Source organism: Aplidium turbinatum, chromosome 9 (assembly GCF_918807975.1).
Source record: "Aplidium turbinatum chromosome 9, kaAplTurb1.1, whole genome shotgun sequence".
In the NCBI taxonomy this organism is placed as follows: Eukaryota; Metazoa; Chordata; class Ascidiacea; order Aplousobranchia; family Polyclinidae; genus Aplidium; species Aplidium turbinatum.
Window position 1 is genome coordinate 12,834,588 of NC_137480.1, and position 21,605 is coordinate 12,856,192.

Genomic DNA, 21,605 nt, shown 5'->3' on the forward strand with positions numbered 1-21,605 from the left:
AAAAATGTTTTAAAATTAAATTTTAAAAACGCTTTATTTATAAAAATGAATGCCTACTTTAGCCTACTGAGTTTTTATTTTTGTCACCTCCTGGTCGTACAACTCCATCAATGGCAGATTCAAATGCACTGTTGGTAATATCATCTCCGAAGCCACTGATAAGATTTGGACTTGATGAAAAAACAGTTAAAGCGGTCCAAACCCTATCTGGTGAAATTATAAATTGATAACTGGTCGCGTTGACAAAATCTAGGGTGAGGGCAAAATTGCTTGTTGAAACGCTACCGGATCCATCGACAAGAAAATATAAATCTAGTTTTTGGATGGTGCATTCTGTAAAGTAAGAAAATAGTTATGTTAAGATGTTTATTTAAAAACCATTTTAACTCCTTTTTACAGGCTGTTCAACAATGGAACCTTCATTTCAATATTCCAAATTAGATCCAAAATTTAGCATGTTTCTTTAAATGATCTAAACTATAAAGAGTCTGATAATACTGTACCAAAAGTTAGTTCACCTTTACACTTTACAGATTGCGACCAATTTCTTTATTGCCAACTTTTGCCAAAATTTTCGAAAAAATTCTATATAAACGGAGTTTGAATTTTATTGACAAATATAATATTTTAACCCCAGCTCAACATGGTTTTCGTGAAAATGATTCAACAAGCTTAGCATTGACAAAAATTTATGATGATTTACTTTCTAACTTGAATGATCATAAATACACATGCTCGGTTTTTATTGATTTAAGTAAAGCTTTCGATACAGTTGATCATGGCATACTTTTAAAAAAACTTCACCATTATGGCTTTCGTGGCAAGTTTTTAAACGTTTTAACATCTTATCTAACAAATAGAATGCAAAGTACAAAAATTAACGGTAAGAATTCTAATTTCAATGTTGTTAAATGTGGTGTCCCACAGGGGTCAATCCTTGGTCCCTTGCTTTTTCTTCTTTATGTGAATGATCTTCCAAATGCATCTTCTTTTTCAACTACACTTTTTGCTGATGACTCAAACTTTCATATGTCAGATAAATGCCTGTCATCTCTCCAAAAAAATGTCAATAGAGAAATAGAAAAAATTGATGTGTGGATGAAATCCAATAAACTTTCATTAAATTATAGTAAAACTACTTATATGATCCTCTGCAACAAAAAAAGTGCAGCAGAAAATTTTAGTCTGTCCATCAGTGGCCGATCCATCGAAAGGAAGAAATGTATAAACTATCTAGGTGTAACTTTGGATGAGCGATTGACATGGGATAGTCATATTATTAATCTTAGAAAGCAGCTTGCAAAGGTCTGCGGCATAGCATTTAAGCTGAGATGCATTGCCCCTTTAACAGTATTACGGGTTTTATAATATGCTTTGTTTCAATCCAAGATCCAATACTCGATTATAAATTGGGGAAGAGCAAACTCTACATTGCTTGCTCCACTACAAGTGTTACAAAACAAATTCATTCGATCCTGCTTATTTTTGCCGAGGTCAACAAATACAACTGTTCTTTATCACCAATTTAATGTGCTCAGAATTGACGATATTATTAAATTAGAAACTGAAAAATTTATGTACAAATATGTGCACAAAATGCTGCCCGGGCCTTTGCTGGCTGCTTTATTTTTGTAAATGAAATTCACCATCATAAAACCCGTCAGAACCAAAAAAATGATTTATATTTGCCTTCTACAACGTCAAACTCTGGTAAGAAGATGCTATGTTTTAATGGAGTGAAACTATGGAATCAAGTACCAAAAGAAATAAAAGAAAAGTCTTACAATGTTTTTAAATTTAAATATAAATGTTTATTAAAGAATTTGTACAATGATCACTCCTGAAACGTATCATCCGCTTATTTCTCTACACAATGTATTTTTTATGTTGCCCTGTGTTATTCCATTGTTAATGTATTGTTAATTCCATTGTTAATTTTTACAAATTAAAGTGCTGGTATTGTGCTATATATTATATACCGGATGTGTTAATGTTCTTAATTTTGGGTCTTTTGTTTAAATGTTTGGGTGGCAGCTGACTTTGGTGACCTTTTGGTCTTTCGCTGCCATCCTTGTTGTTAGAATTATTTGTGTTTATTGTGTTTTTGCTGTTTGTGTCTTTCTTTTTCGCCAACAAAACAAAAAATAAACTGAACTGAACTATTCGCTTTTTTGCTTTTTTTGAAAACTAGTCAATTACATGCTAAATGGGTTCAAAACTTTTTTCTATCAAAGAATAAATAAGTTTAATGGTTTAATATAAAGCTTTTGACGAAGCACATGGCTTTGCAATGTTCACGAAAAGCGATTATTCAGAATTTTAATCAGGGTTTCTATTTTTTTTCTTGCTTTGGCCGGCTACCAGTTGAATGTTTTAAAGGACCATCGCAGTTTGACCATTTTAAAAAACTTACTATAAAAAAATCTCACTTTACCAAACATCGTTGCATTCAGCACGCACACACTATGAGATAACTAGGGCAACCAAAAGTCAACAAAGTCAAAATTTTTCTGACTTGTTCAAAGTTTATAAAACGTCCATAAACTAAATTTCAGGCTGACTCGAAAAGAGGTTTCAAAGTTATTAAGTAAAAAAAAAGGTCAAATTTCATGGTTAGGTCAAAATTTTCTTTTAACGTAGTTTTTCTTCTCTCTATTGCTATTTTATTAAAGCTACACAGATACTGATTTTTTGTTGCAATTTCTGTTGCTATTCCGACGTAATTATCTTGTTACGCCCACTACTGACGATTGAATATTAAGTAAGCTAGGCGTGGAAGGCAGATAGCCTAACGCGGCCTTTGTTCTTGGTTAGGTGAATGCTCAAACCATTATACATATAGTATTGAGTTTTAGCTTCTTGATGTTCTCAAATTTGTCTTTAGCTAGCCTATAATTATGCCTAAGGTTAAACAATCAAATTCTTCTAAAGTTCGTAGTACACTGCTTCAGGGGCGCCGGAACGATTTTTGACTGGGGGGCAGGATTATGAAAAAGGGTACTTTTTTAAAGTTTTAAGATAAGATATAGCGATAATGCTGGGCAGTTTGTTAATCGTTATTAGCTATAGAATTGAAATGTGAGACAGATGAAGATAAATGAATGAAATATATTGAAATAGCTTGAACAAGAAGAAACGAAAGATTAATTTCACGTTCATAGCGTCACAATCTGCTGCAAAGTATAAAATGTGTCCACGGGATAATTTGTATACTGTAGCCTATGTGTATATAGACAAATATAAAACCAATCTAAAGTAGGCTACATTTTACGCGCGTCGGTTGCTCGAATGAGCTCATTTGCAACAGCTTCTAAGTCAATGGTGTCCATCACCTGTTTGTGAATAGTCGCAAACATTCGGTTGTTTAAACTGTTGTCTGTCATTGTGGTACGAAGCCACATTTTTACTCTTTTCGTGGCGCTAAAACTGCGTTCAGCATTCACCTTTCCTAATTTGACCTTATATCATAATGGCTTTACTTACACTTTTCCTTATAAGTTAAATAATTTTAACTTCCAGGTTCTCACACTCTTTGCTATGCTAAGACGTTTATAGGCTACCATTCCTTAACTTTCCTACAATTATGTATCACTCAGATCTTTTTTCTAACTAAAACCAAGACCACGAGGAACATTTTCTGTTTCTCATAAATCATCCATCAACAATACCCGACCATCCGGCCCTACCTTTGGACTGGTCCTATGCAATGCAAAACGGTCCTCAGAGGTGCCTCGAATCATTGGCGTTTGATTTTCACAGCTGGTGGTAACATCAAACATGGTTGTGACAAAACCGTCTTTGAAGAAGCATAGGAGTGGTAGAATTTCAATCAATTATGTTTGTGACCTACACAATAGCTCATTATCGAGTAATGATACAAGAACTACATACCGGTATATAAAGAACAATGGCATGGAAGGGCATCATGCTATGTTGTAATGATGTAACCTACTGTGATACAGAATTTTGTGTGTGAATATTATTTTGAGGCAAAAATGAAAGATTGTAATTAGGCTAAAAGCGAATTACAGAAATTGTTATATTGAAAAATGTGTAGTACCACACATGACCTTTAAAGGGCACCTTTTCCCCCTTGCCCCCACATTCAGAGAAAATTTGAGGGCAGGGGGGTGATTGCCCCACTGTCCCCCCTGCTTCCGGCGCCCCTGCACTGCTTGATTACGCTTCTGAGTTTACCTCAACACCTAAAGGTGAATGACAGAAGATAGGAACTTCAAAGGCTATAATGAGAAACGTTGAGTGGTTTACAACATCTAAAGGTGAATGACAGAAGATAGGAACTTCAAAGGCTATAATGTGAAACATTACTTGATGTTGAAGTGTAATACTGCAGAACCCTCTAGGTAATTTCGGAAAATTAAGACACTCCATCCTTATTTATCTTTTGCCGTTTTTCGAGTTACTTTCATTACCTGTTCGTTAGCTGTGGTGTCGTTGAGTTTTCCACATTTTTCTTTCATTAGAAAAAGAAGATATCTTTACCTAACGGATTGATTTCTAATATGCTTTGTATTTCGCAATTTGGGTTGCAAACGCAGAAAGTTATTGGTCAAAATTAAGTCAAAATTTGTAAATTATAAAGTCAAAATTTCAACTTTTTAGGTAAAAAAATTGGTTGCCCTAGAGATAACAGGACATGACACAATACGATGGTTACATTTATTATGCTTCATCTAAGCGAGGACGTCGCTATATGGAAATTATGTTTTTCGTCTAAGATGAGGCCTAGCGTTTGTCTTCCAGTTGTTACGGACAATCTCTGTACAAATCAAACGTCACATAAAACCGTGGTCTATTGAACCTAACGTCTTACGACTCAGTGCTTCTCAACCTTTATTTGTGGCGACCCAAATATTAAGGTTAAATTAATAGCGAAGATTTGGCGACCCTATTTCCAAAACTACATTTAGCACAACGCTTTGTAAGCATGAAAAAATGAGCCACACCCACATATAACACGATTAAACACATTGGCTACCTAAAGATACGGCCTGATTTGTTACATTTTGCAGAAATTTTCAGATTTTGCTAACTTTGGGCGAATGTTTAAATAAATTTTTCTAAAAATGATATTTTCACGCTTTCTTTACTGTTTTCCCCAGATGACACAATAGGTTTTAACATCCTCACATGTTGAAAAACCAAAAAATTTAATTTCGAAGATTTTAGTCAGACTGTCAATTTTTCAATAACAGTCTGACTTTGCGTTTTTCAACTTATTTTTTCTCATTTGCTATTTCTTCCCCAAGGCAACAAAAAGCTTTTATATCATTAGGAGACAACAAAAAGTAAAAAAAATCTCAGAAAATATCAGTCAAACACTAGCAGTAGCTGCAATCAAAATCTGCAAAATGTGACAAATCAGGTCACATCTCCAGGTGGCCATGTTAAACATAACAACAAAATGTCAAGTTTAATTAATAGGAGCCTTGACTTTGTATTGTTTCAACAAGTTTGTTAAAATTTTGGGTTATCTTGCCCAGTGCCAATTTCATGTCATCTTTAGGCTGAAGACAATTTTCTCCTTTGTTTTGATGAGAGTAAGCGCAGAAAACCCGCTCTCCCACAAGCAGGTAGGCCTAGTAACAAATAGCAGGAGAGCTTTTACTGCGAGCGTGCCAACAACAGTCTTTTCATTCTTGACTTTTGTCCAAAATTGATTGAGGGTTTCTTTCTTAAAACGGTTCATAAATACCCTGTCGCACTGAATGTCAATAAATTCCTCTTAAAACCCAAAAATGCTTTGGTAGTTTTCCAGCAGGGTATCAACATCAATAACAAATGGATTGCGCACCCATTCCAAATCCTTTGCATTTGTGGGGATAATCAAATTAAATTCTCGTATCAATGAACCCAAATACCAACAGGCTGGACATCGTTAAAGCCTAACTTTGTATCTTCCACTAACTTCAAAACAGTAAATGATGCTGTTTCTGGGACGCGATCTTCCTCTTCCACAACTTCAGCTTTTACGTAAAAGCAATCAGTATTTCAGATACATTGACCAACATTACAGTATGTTTGGTCCTTGCAAAATTTATTCAAGATGTTCAGTTGCAAAAATATATCGGAAAGATACGCCACAAACAAAAGCCACTTTTGATCAGCAAACTTTTCTGCCAAGCTATGCTTTTTGTTTATCAAAAACTCCTTCACCTCCTTGTGCAGAGTTACAAATCTCTCCAGTACTTTGCCACGAGATAACCATCTCACATTAGAAAAGTACAACAGATGTCTGTATTCTGCATTAAAATCTTCGCACATTTTTTGCGAAGATTTTATTATATTCTTTTGCGAAGATCAAGTTTAGTGTGGTTTTTGAAGCAATTAATTGTTACAATTCCCTAGTCTAGTGTGTAGGCTACTATTGTGTACACTTCACCGCAAAATGTGTGTGGTAAAATCGTCGGGTGAAACTTGCGACGTAGTTTGAATAGTGGAAATTACGAAAACTAAAGGAGTGGTAGGCAGTTTAAACTTTGCTCAAGAGCCATTATCTTTTATCACCACATCTTACAGCGACCCAGCCAAATGAAACGGCGACCCAGTTTTGGGTCGCGACCCAGGGGTTGAGAAGCACTGTCTTACGACATGGACTTGCTAGAAATAAGCAAAGATTGCATCACCTTTTCACACCTGTTGAAACATTACATCATCGTTAAATCTTGAATTACGAGATATGGTGTAAGCCAAATTGAACAGGTGCTTGAATAGCTTCATAATGCTTATCATTATTACGTCACAGAAGATAGTTACCTGCGTTTGGAATATTGCAATCTATTCTCGTCATTTTAAAATTGTTGCTTGAAAAGTTGGTCGCATATTAAAACGGTTTTGCTTAGTGCTTACTAAACTAGTCGAAATTTCCGTCTTTATTTGAGTAATTTGTATTGTAGTGACAAGTTTAGTGCGTACGGTGTTACCCCCATTCTTCGACAGCCTTGGGGCTATTTTTACAGAAATACAATTTTTGAATAGACGTTTTCAGAAGAGTGTTTCTTTCGGTCATTGCATACAGATGAACTGATCCGGAAAATTTATGTTACAATTTTCCCACGAAGAGATTATGGTTTACCGCTGTGACCATAAAAAATAAAGACGGTTGGTTGTTGGTTGGTAATCTACAGAAGCAAAATAATAAAGACGATCTTGTTGGTTGGTAGGCTACAGAAGAACTTAAAGCATAAAGAAATAATAAAGACGTGTTGTTGTCAGTTTCAGAAGCACAAAAGAAATTAAAGACGTTTCTTCTCAGTTGGTACTGAAGAACTTCAAGCTAAAAATTAAAGACATTTCTTTGTTGGTTCTAAAGAAAAACAACATTGACATTCATTGGCAAGAAAGAAGATTAAAGACAATCGATCTGTGCTTGAAGATTCAAGTGGACGAATCCAAGCAAGTTTTGTGGAACTTTCAATAGCCTAGATTGGAAGTCTCCATAAGTGGTAGGACTTCATATACCCCTACAACTACGGTATTGTGCATTTAAATTCGTTTTGTAGTTCTTACGGTCTTTGCAGTTAAGTTTTTATAACTACTGTAATAATTTGTGTGTTTGTGTAACTTAATTTTTTTTAATTGTTAAACTAAGCCCCAATATTTAATATGTCTACACTCGGTGTCGACAAGGACTCGACCGCCGTCGACTCGATTGGGTTTAAACCTGATGATGTTCTTTGCGGTCGGGCAGGCCATTCTGGGGAGGGACCCAGTAACGATGAGGCTAAGTTAGTTAGGGAGGCCCGGTATCTTAGAAGGGATATTTTGACTCAAATTGGAGAACTTTCTGTAGCCCTAGGTTCTTTGGGTGATAAGTGGGAATTGTTAATTTTTAGATCTAAGTTCTGTACTTTGGAAGAGGATTTACGGCATTTCCATGCACTTTTGAGTAAAATTTTTAACTCTGAAAATTTGGCAGAACTTCGTGATAGGGTAGATACCGAATTTAAGTTGTTAAAAAATAACTTTGAACAAAAAGAAAGTGAGTACTCAGATAGGTTGGATGCTGACATACATTTTGAGGATAGCGCCTCAAATGTAAGCATTAAGATGTCTAGGAGTTCATCTCGGATAGTTGCACAAATTAACCTACAGCTAAGAAGAGAAGAGCTCCAAATACAAGCTAAGGCTGAAGCATGAGCTGCTGAGGCCACCGCGAGAGCTGAGGCCATACGAGCAGAGGCCGCCGCGAGAGCTGAGGCCGAAGCGAGAGCTGCTGAGGCCGCCGCGAGAGCTGCTGAGGCCGCCGCGAGAGCCGAAGCGAGAGCTGCTGAGTTTGCACTCAAAGACGCCCAGTTGAGGGCTGAACAACGTAAGGAGGTAGCTTTAGCTGAATATCGATCAGATGTGGGCTCCCGGCGTAGCTCTAAGAAGAGCTCTTGAAGCCATTCCAGAAGTGAACATCAATCGCGGCTAAATTTACATAACCTTTTCCCAGGGATATCTAAAGTAGGGGATATGAAGGCTCGCAGCGATTGCCTTTTTCTCGTGACACTACCAGGGCGGCAGTTTGCAGCGGTAAATCTGCCGCTCTTTTTTAAATTACAGAGAGTTGTGTACTTGTGTAGAAAGTGCTGCTGGCACAGTCAGCTGCAAAAGATAGTTAGCAAATGTGGTGTTGAGCATATTCAAACAAAACTTGTTTGGAAACACAGTTGAAAGGTCACATTATAGCTTTTTTTTCTTAACAAAGCCTTTGCAGTAGGCTACTAGGCTCTGTGGCAAGAATACCAGCAGTTGAATTAACAACTAACTATGAGCATTCAGTGAATATCTAGGCCTGTTGCTAATAGCACAATACAGGTTATCATACCAAGGTTTTTAAAAATGCCACAACTGTCATTTTATGATGGAAGTGGCTATTTTTCCACAATCAGGTGTTGCCAGAGTTAGGATTAAAGTTAGGAAGGGTTAAGGTAAGGGTTAGAGTTAGGAATAAGATTAGGATTTTGATCTTCCCAGGACTAAAAACAATTTCCAAAATACAAGTTTTTGTTTTCAACAGCTTTAAACTTTTCTCAAATTAGGGCAGAATTCCTTACCTGGCAACACTATTGAGGCTATTATTACACTATATAGTGTAAATATAGCCACAGCCTTTTATGATACACAGAAATTATTAAATTGCTGCCATGTCATAGTATCAGTTAGCTAATGTATCACTTTACATAGACTATCTTATCAGTTATTTTACTGTGCAGTAATTCTTGTAATCTACTATTTTGAAAGCAAATTGCTATTCTTCTTTGATTAGTTTTCAAATGTAAAGATTATGGTAAATACATGTTGTGTCCCTGGATGCAAGTCTGGTTATCGGTCTGTTCATACAACTCCAGTTAAACCAACTTTGTATCAGTTCCCTAAAGATGATGAGCTGCGTCGTAAATGGATTAGAGCCATTCCCAGAAAAGATTGGGTTCCGACTAATTCAAGTCATGTTTGTGCTCAACATTTTCACGATGATGACTTTAAAATTACTTCCACTGATAGTCGCAGTAGCAGAAGAAATGCCCGTAAAAGTGAAACACTACAAAGACCGCGCTTGAAGCCTGGTGCTTTTCCAAAAGTTTTTCCAAATTTGCCATCATATTTATCGTCAAATGCTCCTCTTTGTCGTTCAGCCAATACCACAAGCTCAGCTCGCATTAAAAGGAGAAATGCTGCAATTGAAAGTATGAACGAAGACTTCTTGGGACACCAGGTTGTTTTACATGTAATCATTAATTATTATTTACAGTACTAGTAGTAGGGCCTACGGTATTATGCATGTAATGAATGGTACTGGCCCTATTGGGCTCTTGGATTTTGCAGTAAAATAGTTTGGTTGGTAATTTTGGTATATTTTGTAATGACAGTTTATTTTCAATGCAACACAGAAACTTAGTAATAGTTCTAAACCTCTCAATTAAATTTGTGTGTTCATGACAGTAGGTCTGTCTGGATGCAACCTAGTTCGTACCCTGAAAAGATCAAGAGAAAAAATTAAAAAAAGAAGAAGTCGCTGATCGCAGTTTTCGCAAACATTTTAAAATTTTCCCCTGAAAAGATCGAGAGAAAGATAGCACAAAGCCGAAGTCGCTGATTGCAGTTTCCGCTAACCCTAACTGTAACCCTAACACTAACCCTCACTGATCGCAATTTCCGCAAACATTTTCCTGCACTTTCCGCTAACTCTAACCATAGACTAATCTATGCTCTAACCCTCGCTGATCGCAGTTTTTGCAAACATTTTTCCGTAGTTTCTGCTAACCCTTACCCTAACCTTAGAGTAATCTATGCTCTAACCCTCGCTGATCGCAGTTTCCGCAAACATTTTTCCGCAGTTTCCGTTAACCTTTACCCTAACTCTAACCATCGAGTAATCTATGCTCTAACCCTAACCCTCGCTGATCGCAGTTTCTGCAAACACTTTTCCGCAGCTTCCGCTAACCGCAGTTTCCGCTTACCCTAGCTCTAACTATCGAGTAATCATGCTCTCTAACTCTAACCCTCGCTGATTGCAGTTTCCGCAAATATTTTTCGGCAGTTTCCGCTAACCCTAACCCTCAAGTTATTTGCGGAAACTCAGATCTTCGGCTTTGTGCAATTAAAACTGCGATCAGCGACTTCGGCTTTTTTTAATTTTTTCTCTCAATCTTTTCATGGTATGAACTGAGGGTACGAACTGTTCAGGGTACGAACTAGGTTGCACCCGGCCTGTCTTATCATCCACCATCTGTCAATTTGTGTGATTGATCAATCATGCTTCACCGTATGTCGATTCCTGAATTAACTTGAGGGTTAGGGTTGAATAGATCAACAACATAAGGTTGATCAACAACTGTGATTAATCAATCACGTAAATTGACAGATGACAGACAGGTGCACTACATATATTCAGTAAGCATTGTATACATTCCAGAAATATTCCCTTTAAGCATGTGCTTATGTGCAAAGTTGACAAAAATGTCATGCTTCTTGGTGTTGATAGAAATTTTCGAAGACATTACAGTTGGTTTGAATTACACAGCCAGTTATTGTCAAGAGGGTAGGCTACGCTGCCTGATTCATGTTAGAGATGCAGGTTTTAACACTCACTAAACCAGTATATACCATTAAAGTCATATTAATAACTGTGTAATTGTGTATGAGTTTGCTGTTTATACTGCACATTAATTGTTATAATTTTTGTTATTCAGGATATGATCGAAAACCTGGATATGCTTAAAGAAAAACTGAAGCATGAAATCCTACCAACAGGATTTGTGCTGATTGTGAATGAGGAAACTGTACAGTTTCATTATTTCAATTAAAATTCCAATATCACTGAAATTGTAACTCCTAAGCTACTAGCATCAACTATAATTACAAGCAACTTAAAGCTACATTCCTTTGTACATGAGAGCCCCGTACCATGCAACACCTTTAAAGATTTTGCACCAACAGGATATGTGACAAGCATATCCGCTCTACTCAATATTCTGGCACTTCAAAAGTCAATGCTGCCTGGTATAGGCAATGCAAGCTCAGAATTATTCTCATTAAAAATGGCTTTATTATATCTACAACAGTATGTTGAACAACAGCAGATTGGTGAGGATTGTGACAGCGGTAAGGTGCAACTGATCAGTTTTATTATTGAGCAGTTGCAGCTGTGTCAGGTTGGAAAACATGCACGAAGATACAGTATAAACACCATGAAGACTGCCTTTTTATGGCAACTATTAAGCAATGCTCTATACAAGCAGCTAAAGTCCCTTTTTGTATTGCCATCACTTCGATGGCTACAAAATCTCTCTGCTGGAGCTTCGGTCACTTCTGGAGATTGTCATCTTGAGTATTTGAAAGTCAGATCAAGAACCCTTTCAGACAAAGAAAAAATGGTAACACTGATGATAGACGAAGTCTATATTGCAGAAAGAGTGGAATACAGCCATGGATCCTTTATTGGCATTAGTGAAAATGGAACTCCTGCTAAGACAGTGCTTGGCTTTATGATCCAGTCAATTTACTGCAATTATAAAGACATTGTTTGCTTGATTCCAATTTCAAGACTGGACACTGGGCTTCTGCACTCATGGTTCAGCAAGGTTATGGTGGCTCTTGGTGATTTGTTTCATGTTATTGCTATTTCTACTGACAACCACATTTGTAACAGGTAGGCCGATGTTTATTTAGATTATTATAAAGCCTTTATATCATTATTATGTTAAGTGTGGTAAAACGTTTTGTGATGGAATGACCAATGTACAGTAGGCTATAGCCTACAGGCCAAAAAGCTGTCTGCCCACTACATACATACGGTAGCAGTTTGCAGTGGAGAATTAATTACACACTCATCAAGTAATTTCTGTACACCTTTGTTATTCTCAACATATTAATGAGTAAGCCTGCCATTCTGGAAGAGCCGGTATGCAGAGTTACACTAGCTGTTTGTAAAATTGCTCCAGCTTCAAAATATTTGTTGACATATTGGCTGTTTTGCATAATTTTATTTGCCAAAAAGTATGCTTATTCAGTTTTGTCAGTGGTTAATCGGTGTTGGTAGTATCGTAATGACTGTTTTAAATTTTGCAGAAAACTATTCCATGATTTGTGTGGAGGTGAACTTCAACCCAGCATACCGCATCCTATAAGAAGTCACGATCGATTATTTCTAATATTCGATTTTACTCATAATTTTAAAAACATTTTTAACAACTTCATCGGCAAAGGAAGATTTCATTTACCCGCAGTTGACTTTCCAGATTTGTTGGGCCAAACCTGTATTGCCCAGTTTGAGCACATCAAGCGTCTTTATGCCTTAGAGGAGCATAAAACATTGAAAATCGCGTTTTCCCTGAAAAAGGTATCATTAAACCCCAGCAGCCTTGCTCGCACTTCCCCACAGCACGCCTTATGTAAGTTGATTTATAGAGTGAGTAATGAGTATGTACTGGCTTGATCAGCATCAAATTAAATCTTTTACTTGTATGTGGCACAATGTTTTTCAGCATTTCAGCAGCTGCTATTTTGGTGGGGAAAGGCTTCATTATATTTTTTATTTCATTCTTAAGACTTAAAAAGTGATGTTGAGTAACGTGTAACCTTCAGTTAAATTTTGAGCATTGCAAGTTCAGTAGCCTAGTCAAATTGAGTAGTTGAAATGGTTTGTTATTATCAAGAATCTTAAAGTCATTGCCCGACGCCCGTACTTGCAGCAAATTAATAACCTCTTCATGGTTGTACAATCTGTTTTTAATTAAAAAAGTTGGAATTATTTTCAGGTGTCTTTAGTGAATCTACTGCACGAGGCTTAAGATTTTATTCGGAGCAATATCCTGGGTTTTGCCAAACAGCTGTCTTTGTGGAATTCATTAGCAATTTGTGGAAAGTAATGTCACTAAAAACACCATCTAAAGGTAAGCCGTTGCTGATAATATCTTGTATGTGACATAAGGCTGGTAGTAGCCTACCTATAATATTTTCAAGCTCAATCAGGTTCAGATTCACGTTGTATCATATGTTGTGGAAGATGGCTGGATTGCTATGGTATGATTGATAAAGTATGTGCCATGCCTCCCTCCAAGGGATGAGTAATCCAGCCATCCTGTTTGTGTTTACTAAGAAAACAAAACTTTCAAAACCTTTGTATATGTGTTGCAGAATTTTAGTGTCACAATGAACTAACTATGTTACTTAATAGGCATCCGTAAAAATGATCAGTATTGCGAGCCATTAAATGTTCTGGAAAGATCATCGATGCATTTCCTAATGGAAGCGAAGAATGTTTTCATGAAGTGGAAAGATTCTGGCAATGCTGGTTTAACGAAGGAAACCTTCCTGGCGTGTATTCAAAGCATGGGAGCTATAATTGATCTGACTTCATATCTCCACAATCAGCACGACTTCAGGTATAGCCCATACTTAAAGTATGATTTAATATGGCCCGAATAGGCGTTACAACTTCCCATTCATTAACTTTCAAACTTGTTTGAAATTTTCTAATTAACTTTCTTCTTGTTTATAAAATAATACCTAGTCATTTCTGTTCGATACTCTCCTTATCTGTAAGGAATTCTACGTAATGGTGCATCGAGTTGCCCATAATAAAGTGATAACTATATTTTTTTTGTGCATCACGAAACCTTAGAATTATGTTTCCACAACAAATGTCATAGTTGATAACGTCTTCATGCTTTTCTAATGCTAAAAGTATAGGCGCAATCCTGTTGCAAGAGTTTCTTAAGATATCACTTTGCAGGTACACTTTGCCAGGCAAGTTCATGTCCGACCCAATCGAGGGGAGATTTGGATGGTACCGGCAAGCTAACGGAGGAAACTTCTATATGTCTGTGAGACAATTGATGCTTGCTGAGAAGAAAATAAGAATGCTGAGCTTGCTTCAACAAAAGATGCTCGTTGAAACATCCAAATTTTCGTTTGAAAGCATAGCACTTGAGCTGTCGACTACAAACAATACAGCTGACGTTGAATGGCTCCATGCTTTTTTGTTGAGAAATCAAGTTGGAGATTTGAATGAGCTGTCACTGGTCGATGCTAATGTGACCTATTTTGTAAGTGGATATATCGGTCGCAGTATTTGTCGGCGGAGGAAGTGCGCAGAATGCAAAGTTTTATTGTTGGCTGAAAAGGAGAATGAGGTTCGGATTGAAGAGCATTTGCCACAAGAATTCATGGATCTTTTTGATGATGCAAACAGAGGCGGACTATCAGCCCCAACAGAACTTTGTTACGCTATTACAGCTCTAGCTGTTCAGTCGTACACTACTGTGTCCTCTGATAAAGAGATAAAGATGAGACTTTTAACTGCTGGAGACCAACGTGCCATCTTTACCCAAGCGCTATTGCGCCTTGCTTCAACATCGATTGCTGACCTTCGTCAGCACTGTTCCAGAAAGCATGAAAACTTTGAACTTATTGCCATGACGGCATTCAATTGCTTTGCCAAGAACGAACTAAAACGGTTAAACTGCAAAAATGCTGAACCGCCTGCTAAAATGCAGCGTACTGTACGCAAGCTTAAGAGCAATGTCAGTGCTAAACATACTTAAGCATGTTTTTGCGTGTGTTGTTCATTTATCCTACTTAAACAGCGCCAAAATTTGAAATTTCAGTAGCCCTTCTATTGTCAGGCGTCATAAAAGCCTTCGTATCCCCTACTTTAGATATCCCTGCCTTTTCCAGACGCCTGTTCAATCCGTAAGTGGACCAGTACAATCCACATGTTTTCCAGCTGTTTTAAGAGGTCTCGGGGCCGCGGCTAAGGATCTTCCGAAGGATCTAAAGCCAAGCCCTGCAAATTTTAGCCAAACTCCTGCCCCAGAGCGTACAGGTCACAGGGCCGCTATCAGAAGTAATGGTTTGCCCCCTTCACAGTTTTTTGCGCCGCTAGATTTTGATCGCCCAGCTGCACGTAATTTGGGTGGTTGTGAGAAGCGTGTCGCGTCTACTGATTTTAACGTGTGTGAGGATCGTGATCGGGCTGTGCATGTGACTGAGCCCCATCAGCCCCTTAAGGGATATAGCTTGTCTTCTCCCGCTAAATCGAGTTCTCACCAACAGGATTGTTTTTTTGAATACCAAAATAGTAGGACTTTTTTTTGATAAAGCGGCCTTGATTGGTTACGATGGTAATAATATGCCATTTATCTTCTTTAAAAATCGTGTTGCGGCTTTGATGGTGGCTTCGCCTTTTAAAGGGACTCGTTTGACTTTGTTACAAGCAGCTTGTGTTAAAACAGCTGCTCAAACGATTGCTAATTTGGTTTCCGACACTCCTGGCTTGTCAGAGGAAGACAGGATAGAAATGTCGTTAGATCGCTTGTCCCAACGTTTTGGAGTTCGTGGAGGTCTTTTTGCCGAACCGGAAATTAGGAAGTACCGCTATGGTAGCAAATTGACTTCGATCTCTTCTAGTGATTTGAAAGAGTTTAAAGATGAATTGTCGCAGTGTCTGCTTTACGCGCAAGCTTATGGTCAGCGCGATAAATTGGAAGGACGTTTTGTTTTGGATTTGGCTAAGCGACTCTCGTTTGACGCTAAGCAGCGTTATCTTGACTTTTTAGGTGATCAGTATGGTAGCACTAATGAGCCTACTTTTCAGAGTTTGTTCGATTTTGTAGTACGGGAGGAAACGCGTAAGTCGACTGATTTTAGCATTATGCTAATGGGCAATTCTGGTGAGTCGCAGCATTTTAAAAAGTTTGGCAAAGGAAAATTGCCTTCATGTCCGGTTATGCAGACGTCCGTAAAACCCCATGATAATGTGATGTCAGGGAGTTCGCAGTACTCGACTGCTGTTGGCGCACCGCGCGGTGGTGAGGCCAGACGAAGAGACCTACCGGCTTGTATTTATTGTTCGTCACGGGGTCAAGTAGAATATCATTTTTTGTCTAATTGTAAAGATTTTTTGCGCTTGACACCTAAAGATCGGAGAGATGTTATCGTGAAAGCTGGCAAATGTTTGAATTGTTTGCGCCAGCATATGGTCAGGGACTGTGTTCATGCAAATAACTGCCGTAAGTGTGGGCCTAACAACGATAAGAAACACTTTTTTCTTCTGCATGATTTTTATGTGACGTCACGTGATTCTCTGGATTCGGTCGGCAAAGATGATGCTTGTCCCAGAGTTCCTGTGCGTAGTTAAAGCAGGCTTTAACCGCATTACTGCTGCTCGTGTTTTGAATCCAATAACTGGTAAATCGAATTTGGTGTATTGTCAGTGTAACGAATAGAATTAAGTAACAAAAGTAGATGACACCATTTAATCGCTTTAATAAACTAAATAGGCACTGCGTCTGAAAAACATAGCAGAACATAAATATACCTTCACGCAACAGCAACAGAAAACTATACTAGCACCACCCTACTTCAACACAAGCAACGTGTCAATGGTAACTCAACAAAGGTGTAAAGGAAGACGCGACCTTACACGTGAGCGGCGCCGCTGCAATCAACACAAAGCCTCAAGCAACAGAACAGAACTTCACGACATTCACCCCCGGTTAAATGAAAAACTCGACACTACATAAATTACATCACCGCATTATAACAAGTACAAGGATTCAAGCCAAACACAGTAAATAAATACATAAATTGCAAATACTAAGTCACGTATTAAAGCCATAGCGCACAACAGGATGACGTGTTTGTGTGGAGCGACGTAACGATGAGTTTTGTTTAGGAATGGTAGGACCAGTTTCTGACGATTCGATATTTTGTAAAATTGGAGCAGGATCCAAGCGAGGTTGAGATGATTCCAACATTCCAAAATCAATCTCTAATGGCTCCGTTAGCGTTTCGTCGTCATGAGTGGTGGTAATCTGTTTAGGATTAGGTGCTAAGTCACGCAATGATACAGTAGTTTCACGTCCATCATTGAGGCGTACGTGAGCGTACTGGGTGTTAGCTTCAATAAGCTCGGCATCTTCAACAAATAAGTCGCTCTTGTTACGTACATGACGTTTTACATACACCGGTCCTGGTTTTAGCCAGGCAGGCATCGATACGCCATTTGAAGACTTACGAGAATGATAAAACATACGTTCATGGGGAGTGCAGTTTGTAGCAGTACATAAAAGTGAACGTAACGAATGTAATACATCAGATAACACATTTTCCCACAAAGTTTCGGGTAGTTTTTGGACTCGCAGTCCCAAAAGAATAGCTTTCCACACTATGCCGTTATATCGTTCCACTTGGCTATTGCCTCGAGGGTTGTATCTAGTAGACCGACTGGTCGGAATACCCTTTCCATGCAGCCACTCTTTCAGTTCGCTCGACATAAAATTTGCACCCTGGTCGGTGTGGACATACGACGGAAATCCAAACACGGAAAATAAATCACACAATTTTTCAATAACAGTAGATGCCTTCATGTCGGCACATGGATATACAAAGGGAAATTTAGAAAATTCGTCCACGATCACCAACAAGTATCTGTTCTTGGTGGCAGATGCTACAGGACCTTTAAAATCCATACTGATTCTTTCGAAAGGTTGGGTTGCTTTGATGAGGTGTTGTTGCTCTTTGGGCTTATAAAAAGCTGCTTTAATTTCGGCGCAGTCTTTGCATTGCATTGCGACGGCTTTCACGGCTTCCAAAGAATAAGGAAGGTTTTTCGTTTTTATATAATGCCACAATCGTGTAATACCAGGATGGCAAAGTGATTCATGTAGCAATTTTAAAGCGGCTTCTGATGTTGTTGTCACAGATGCAGATGTTGCTCTAGAGAAAGTGTCAGGTGCGGTGTTTTTATTTCCTGGTCTGTAAACGGTAGAGAAGTTATAAGGTGAAAGCTCCAAACGCCAACGTTGTATTTTATCATTTTTTACTTTGGAAGGATGTTTTAAATCGAACATAAAGGATACGCTTCTTTGGTCCGTAATTAAGTTAAAGTGTCTTCCCAGCAGTAAATGCTTCCACTTTCTCAATGCTTCTACAATTGCGTAGGCTTCCTTTTCAATTGCTGAATGCATTTTCTCCGAAGTTGATAAGGTTCGCGCGTGAAATGCCACAGGACGACCGTTTTGATTTAATGTTGCGGCAATGGCAAAGTCTGAAGCATCTGTTTCTACAGTAAAAGGAATAGATTCGTCGATTGGTTGTAGAGAAGCATGGGTTAACTTAGTTTTCAGTTCGTTCAAGGCAGCCAAAGCCTCACAACTTAAAGGCAATTTTTCTGTTTGCACGAGTGGCCTAACTGTTGCAGAGAAGTTAGAGATCCATTTGGCGTAGTAGGCGAACAATCCCATGATTCGCTGCAATTCTTTCTTTGTTGTTGGTACCGGCAAATCTTGCAATGCTTTGATACGTTGGGGATCTGGTTTTATAATTCCAGCTCCAACTTGGTAACCCAACAAACAAACTTCAGTGCGGTTGTACAAACTTTTTGCTTCATTAAATGTAAAGTGATCTTCTTCAGCAGCTCTGAGTAGTGCTGCGAGATTGTTATCATGCTCTTGTTGTGTCATTCCTCCCACGGTGATATTATCCAAGTAGGCATTCACGCATTTTAATTTGTGTTTTGCAATAAAGTTGTTAATTACTCGTTGAAACGCAGGTACCGCGTTTGTCAAACCAAATGGTAAGTATTTCCATTGGTACAGCTCGTGCGACGACTGAAATGCGGTATAATGGCGATCTTTTGGGCAAATTGGTATTTGATGGTACGCAGATTTTAAGTCTAATGTGGATATATACTTCCACTTGGCAACTTTATTTACTATGGATTCGATGGATGGCAAAGGGTAAGCGTCCAGCAAGGTATACAAGTTGATTGTCTGGCTGTAATCAATGCACATCCTTTTCTTTCCATTACCATTGTCGACGCTTCTACCTTTTTCTCGACCTTTGCTATGTTGACGTGTATTGTTTTTGATATGATGGTCAGAAATAAAAACAACTGAACTGAACTGAACTGATCAAGGGCTGGGCCCGCCATGGGGAATTGCTTTTCTCTATGCGACCTTCTCGTAATAATCGTTCCGTTTCGATTCGAATTAGTTCTTGGTCAGCCGATGAGAATTTACGAGTTTTAACAGCCATTGGTTTGCATGTAGGTAGTAAGTGTGAAAACAACTCAGGATATTCGACTTGTGCTGCAGGCATAACAGATGACACAAAAAGTTCAGGCAAATTACCATTAAATTGAAAAGTTACACTTTTATGGCGTTCGAGTAAATCATCGCCTATGATTGCGTCAGAAACCAATTCCGGCATAATAAGAAATTCTGCCTGTTCATAAAAGTGATTAGCAAAATGCAGTTTAACATTACAAATATGAAATACCATAAATTTCGGTTTTTAATGAAGTGTTAGCCATGTTTGCAACGAAACGAAGAGACGTATATTTAATGTGGTTTTTGTCCAGAAAGGTCTTGCTTAAATAACTGTTTGTACTTCCAGTATCGATTAAAGCGTTGGCAAAGGTATCGTTAATTTTCACTTCACTTACAAAATGTTTAGAAAATGTAGAATGCAGTGTAGACATTGAAGCTAGACGAGGTGAGTTTATGCAATTACTTGTAACAACACTTTTACGACTTAAGCAACACTTGGCATAATGGCCAGTTTTGCCACAATAATCACATTTTTCGTCTTTTGCAGGACATTGATTTCTGCGGTGCCAATTACGACTACCACAAAAAAAGCATGTAAACTTGTTCGATATGTTCTTTTTATTTTGTCTTATTGCTGCGGTTGTGCGATCATGGCTGGACGAACCTTCGCTTTTACTTTGAGGGTACTCGTGTCGAACTGTCGGCAGCTCAGTTGAACAACTTTGCATTGCACATAAAATGTTTTGATGAGAATACGTTTCGGAATTGCTTTTAGCCAATTCGAGAGCTCGAGCCTTGGCGTAAGCTTGATCAAAAGTCAAAGTTTGATTTTCTAGAAGGTGCTCTCTTATGAGTGTGGACGAAATCCCACTGATCAAGGAGTCTCCATGTCGTCTCTATACGCTACTGCATTGACGGGGACGAAGTTGCAATTTCGGCTCAAATTATTTAGACGTGAAACAAATTCGTCAATTGACTCACCGTCTTTTTGTTGCGCAGTAGCATACAGATGTCGCAAATAGATCTCGTTTCTTGGCTTGACGTACATGTTTTTGAGAGCGGTTATTGCATCGTCGAAAGTGTCAGCTTCAGATACAGTTTTGTAAGTGTTTGCAGTAAGAAAAGCTGTCAATATGTTGAGCTTGTTTACTGGTTCCTCTCCTTCAGCAGGAGGCATGGCTTCTACAAAGTTTGTAAATGTCTTGAACCAAAACTTCCAATCGTCTTCTGCTGTTGGTGAATTTGGATCTACAGATAGCTTTTCTGGTTGTAGACATTTCCAGTTATTATTGGCCATCTCCGATTGCTTTCAAGACTTGCACTTTCTATCAAGTCTTTTAACTTCGATTTCTATGTAGTTTATTAAATTGTAACGAATAGAATTAAGTAACAAAAGTAGATGACACCATTTAATCGCTTTAATAAACTAAATAGGCACTGCGTCTGAAAAACATAGCAGAACATAAATATACCTTCACGCAACAGCAACAGAAAACTATACTAGCACCACCCTACTTCAACACAAGCAACGTGTCAATGGTAACTCAACAAAGGTGTAAAGGAAGACGCGACCTTACACGTGAGCGGCGCCGCTGCAATCAACACAAAGCCTCAAGCAACAGAACAGAACTTCACGACAGTCAGCATGATCCTGGTTCGCAGTTGACGTTTGTTTCGAGTGATTTGGTGTGCAAACTTGGCGTTAAACCGTATGATAAAGCATCGTTTAAAATGGATACTCTGGCTGGTCAGAAAGCTACTTGTGTTGACCTTGTTAAACTCAACATCCAGTTGTTAGAGATGGACGAACTGTTTTGTGATATAACTTCGGTGGTTAACCCAGCTTGGGCTGACGATGTTAAAACTTTACCGCATAAGCAGGATTTAAGTGGTTTTTGTCATTTTCATGACGTGAGTATGTTTTATTTGAGTGATTGTAGTACTGTAGATGTACTGATTGGTAACGACAACGCTTATTTGATGTGGGCTAAAGAAGAGCGTCTTGGTGAAAATCATAGTGAACCACATGCTTTACTCACTCAG

The 21,605-nt window shown here is 38.3% G+C and overlaps 1 protein-coding gene across 1 annotated transcript in view; it reads right to left on the reverse strand.

The window, feature by feature from the left end:
* Window positions 1-21,605, reverse strand: part of LOC145777469 (uncharacterized) — a 46,923-nt gene that overhangs the window by 7,986 nt on the left and 17,332 nt on the right. Inside the window, exon 5 of the mRNA XM_082588844.1 lies at window positions 88-333. Coding sequence (XP_082444970.1) covers window positions 88-333 — 246 coding nt within the window. The remainder of the gene's footprint in view (window positions 1-87; window positions 334-21,605) is intronic.